At 40.9% G+C, this 5,130-nt stretch overlaps 1 protein-coding gene across 1 annotated transcript; it reads left to right on the top strand.

Moving 5' to 3' along the window:
• Positions 1 to 5,130, top strand: LOC124676016 (chromatin-remodeling complex subunit ies6-like). Its single transcript, XM_047212096.1, has 3 exons — positions 1 to 175; positions 868 to 935; positions 4,998 to 5,130. Exons 1-3 carry the CDS (start codon positions 1 to 3, stop codon positions 5,127 to 5,129), a joined length of 375 nt encoding a protein of 124 aa, XP_047068052.1. The 3' UTR covers position 5,130.

The following is a 5,130-nucleotide window of genomic DNA, read 5'->3' on the forward strand; positions in this document are numbered from 1 at the left end:
ATGGAGCTGGACATACAGAGGAACGAGATGCTGCTGGCGCCGACGATGGCGTTCAAAAAGGTGCAGATGGCGGACAAGTACCCCAAGGGCCAGTCCCGTGGCCGCCAGTGGAAGCACCTCCGCTTCCTCCTCCAGGCCGCCGACGCCACCTCGCTCCCCCCGGACCGCCCCAACTGTGAGTGAGCGCCTTGATACCTTTCCGCTGCTGAATTTCTCACTTGTATCTGCAAATCAAGTGGAGTCGTAGATTTTAGGCCTTCCTCTGCTGCGCTTCATGGTTAGCGGACAAGTACGATTGTAGTTTGTTTAGGTGTTTCAAGAGAATTTATGATCCACTTCAGCCCTATAAACTTGTGGTGGCTCGAGATTGAGAATTGGTGCTATATGATAGAAGAATCTTTTGACCAACAGCCCTTTGAGATTGTGCATTGTGCCTTTTTTTGGGTCCTAACACATAGCAGCAATTGGAACTTCTTATGTTATTACAAGGTACAGACTTACAGTTTAGCTTAGGCCTTAGATGCAATAACTTCTTCCTGAATCTTCAACATCTACGTTTTCAGTTTTAGGGTGTAATTTCTGTTGGATAAAAGTTGGTTCTGCACTTGTGCTTGATTGAATGACATGCTGTAAAATCAATAAGCTGCTGGCTTTTGCGTAGTTTTCTTGTCTCCTGTAACATTAGCTAAGATGATTTGACAGCTTCTATCTGAACTTGTTTATCTCCTTACGAGTATAAGGCTGGATAGTATAAAAATAACTGATATTAGTTAAATTATGTTACTGATGTGTCGAATTGGTCTACATGTGTAGTTTTTAGAGCAAAGTCTGGTAAATACAATGTTCATAGTATTCTGTTTGATGCAGATCTAAATATTCAGTCGCCGCCATCCATTTATCCACCAAAGAGATACTGTGACGTAACAGGTTTTGAGGTAGGTTTCAACCCTGTACTGAACTTCTCCTGTTGATATACATACCCTGGAGTGTTTCTAAACAATAATTTTAAAAATCAAAGATCATAATGCTGCGTTTTATGTTTACTTCTAATGCTAAACTGCGTGTTTGTATGCAAAAGTACATGTGTACCTTAGAAAAAATCCCAGAGAATGAAAATTTCTGCCGTCCTTAACAGGGTCTATAAGTTCAAAGGGATAAGCTGGCACTTTGATTTAGTTATGTTGTTTGCCCAATACCTGGCTTATAAGAAAACTCAGCAAGTTTTTAGAAGCTAGTTCAGTACCAGTAGGAATCAACAAAACATAATATTTGTGCTTGAGACTGTCCAATGTCCATGATGGTATTTCTATATATCTTATTTGTGCTTTCAAAAAACATTTAATTCAGGGTTCTTCACTGGCTTTACTTATCTTGTATAAATGAACCAAGAGCACACTTTTTGAAAGTACGGCAGATGGATTATTGTCAAGATAAGTTTATGTGAGCAGTCTATCATTTCATATTGCGGGATCAAGTTTTGCGTAGGATGGAACGAAATAAACAGTAGTCAGTTTATTTCTGATTATCTGAAACTTGACTGTATTTGATGAATTTCAAGTACTGTAAAAATACTGCCAAATAATGTGAAAGTTGGGTTGCAGTATATATGGTCCATCGGAAGCTCCAAGCAGACATTGTTCTAGCCGGCTTACGCCAATTTTATTGTTTCTGTTCATGAGAGTTTACTCCAGTTTTCCTTATTGACTGTACCTTTTTTGCAATGTTTCTGAGATTTTGTTGTGTGATGGCTACTTTAAATTTTGTGTATGTACATATATCCATGCGGCAGGGCTAATATAATGTCACTTTAATATAATACTGTTACAACCTTTTAGTCCTTGCTTGGCAGGGGTGTAGTTTAGGTCCCAATGGGATTGGGGATGTGTATGGATTTGGTGAATCCCCCCACCTCACCCAATCGCATCTCCCATTCCCACTCCCCTAAATCCCCTTTCTATAAAAGATTGTTTGGTAATCAGGGATTAATTTATGGAAATATTCTTATGTAATCATGCATTAAAAAGTGAATCAACCTCCTGATACAGTGGAGAAATCTGGATTTTAAGATGAGCATATGATGAATTTTAGCTGGATGCATCGTTTAGAGAGTATCATCAAAACATGAATAGGCAAGAATCCATCACAGCAGCTACCAATTGATCCGGAAAGCAAAACAAATTCTCTATACCAGGAAACGAGACATCATTCAATAGGCAAGAGTACCATACTTTATGTAGACCCTTTAAGTTATTTACAACTTAGTATTACGAAGGATCACAAACACTGTGGAACATCTGTTAGTAATCCATGTACAACTTGAACATTACTTTGCTGACATCTGTATCAATAGTTCACGTTGCCCCCTACCCCACCCCATGCCGATGTTACCTAAATAAATAAACCAGTCAAAATGGTGTAACAACCTTATTGGTCAAACTCGGGTATTGGATTGGAGATAGGGAAAGCAGCCCTAGCGTCGATTTTGTTTTGAGATTGTATCTAGATGATATAGGTGTTTGCATGAAAAAGAAACATACTGCCTCCATCTAGCCTACCAAAACATTTTATGTTTTTGGACAGGGAAAGTACCATATCTCTACCTACTAATAAAGGGAGTAAGATTTCTCTCCTAAATTTTCGTCCGTTTTTCTTTAGCACTTACCTTTTGGTAGAAATTACAACAGCTGCCACCGCGTACACGTACCTGAAAATCCCGTTCGGCACGTACACGCACGCGTGGCCTCCCGATATCTTTCTCACGCACGAGCAGCCCAGCCTGCTGGCGGCTTTCTCTCTCCGCACGACACCGAACAAGAAGCGGCGGCGCAGGTACTGCGTGAAGCAGGGACCTGCCGCCCTCCCCAATACCCTGTCCTACAGGCTACATCACCGCCGTCCCCTTTCCCTGTCTTCTCTCCGTTGTGTGTGGATCTGGATCGACTTGGTGGCCATGCTTCTCAGCGACGGATCTTGCGCAGCCTTCGTACTTCATCTTTTTCTTTTTTGAGGTCAGCCTTCGTACTTCATCGCTTCTATCCGCCAGGTGATTTCCAGCCACCCTTCTGCATACCTCGCGGAGGCACGTTCAACATTGGAGTTAGTCTATTTGCAGCACAATTACGACGCGGTGGGCAAAAAAGTGCAGACACGCACTTGCTGAAGCCTTGCACAACAACAGGTGAATCTCGACAATTACTTGTCCCAGCTCTTACTCAATTCTGCACTATGTGGGAAAAGGTCTAGCTCCTGCAAAATCGATCTGCTATGTGAAACCATCATTGGATAAAATTTGTATTGAAAATATACATGATGGAATGATCTGTTACATGAAAATAAGATTCAGAATTTGGAGAGGAACACAATCAGAAGAGCTGCACATGCTAGATGGGATCGTACCTTTCAATTGGATCAACTCTGTCACGGAAATTCTCGCTGATGCATGAACGCCATGATTGATCAATTGGTGACATCTGCTGCAGCTGGAGGTTGCTGTTTTTCCGGTCTCCACTCTCCGTCCGGTGAAATCAGCGGCCGCCGGTGGCAGGCGTGGCAGGGCAAAATTCTTTTTGTGAGATGTTGCAGGGCAAGAGCATCCATAATTGGCGTGAATGCAGCCTGAGACTATCGACCACTTGATGATCAGCTGCTCCTTTTCAAAACAATTGTGGCATGACACGCCGAGGACGGACAGTGTGCTTCCCAGCTCTCTTACACAGTCAGTTCCATCATCAATACAAGAGTGGTGGACGCCCAGCAGTGCTGCAATCCCAGCAAGCAATCGACAATGTTTCAACACAACAGTCAATATCATGATGCGGCACATCTGGCTGGAGCATAGTAGCAGCGTTTCGGACAGGAACGCACACTCCATGCTTGTTGTAACTAGGTCCATCCTAGAAGAAATACACCAGATCATGATGGCACGGTCATGCGGATCAGACAGAGGAATCACACCAATGTTTCCTTTCCATGTTCTAAAACCTCTCTAACAGTGTGTGTTGTGGGTGTGTAATGTGTTCTCTTATATATATAACCTTCTTTAAATCTTAATGAAATGACACACGGGTTGAATTTCTGATATATTTTCACTATTTCAAATTCAGAATTTCTAGCTAACCATGGTCATGTGTACTACTTCTTGTTCTCCCTATATTGAAATTCAGATTTAAATATTGAAATTAGGATTATTCACTGATATTATCACATATAACTAAAATTTCCATAGCAAATTTGTTAGTACGTGAATCCGTTGCATTTTGGTTTTTTCCTTTAATTCATGCATTCTCATTTAGAAAGTAATTCCCTTGCACATGTTAATATTTGCGTGTCGTGATTGCACTCTTGAGCTTCAAATTGTATTTGCCACCTTAAATGTCTACATCAATGTTACCATATTTTGCAGGCTTTTGGATTTGCAATGTCTTTATTTGCTCATTTCTCACTCATCCTTGCTCATGATATGATTAAATAAAAACATAATACAATGAAGTATATAAGAGTAGATTAAATAGAAAATAATGAAAGATTAGGACAAAAGGATGTACCGAGCTAGGTCACACGCAAAATTTGAGTCTTGTCGACGGTTTTTTTTATCAACATTCATTTTTCACTCGGACGAAAGTATGAAACTGAGGCCAAGGTCACAGGTCAATCGACTTTCGGCCAAATTTGAGTCATGCCAGTCAAAAGTCATTTTTTACTCCGTTGCAACGCACGGGTATTTGTGCTAGTATAACTAAAGAAGACAAAGACATCTAGGTTGCTAAAATTTGTTCCTAGTAAGTATGACCAAAGATGATGTATCTCATCAACCAGTTCAAGTACTGTGGTTTGTATGACTTATCTATTGCTGCATACATGCTGATATTAGATTTTCAGCAGCACAGGATGAACTTTGTCGTGTATGACTTATCTATTGCTGCATACATACATGCGTTTTCATTGTCCAATATGGAGTACTTGCAAGTCTGATCTGTTAACCTGTAAATCTCATGTAGGCACCATACGTAGATCCCAGGACCAAGCTGCGCTATGCTGATCCAGAGGTGTTCAAGCAAATAAGAAATCTTCCAGATGAATATGTCCAAAGATATCTGGCCGTGAGAAATGCAGCAGTTGTTCTACGATAAG

The sequence above is a fragment of the Lolium rigidum genome, chromosome 7, assembly GCF_022539505.1.
Source record: "Lolium rigidum isolate FL_2022 chromosome 7, APGP_CSIRO_Lrig_0.1, whole genome shotgun sequence".
NCBI lineage: Eukaryota > Viridiplantae > Streptophyta > Magnoliopsida > Poales > Poaceae > Lolium > Lolium rigidum.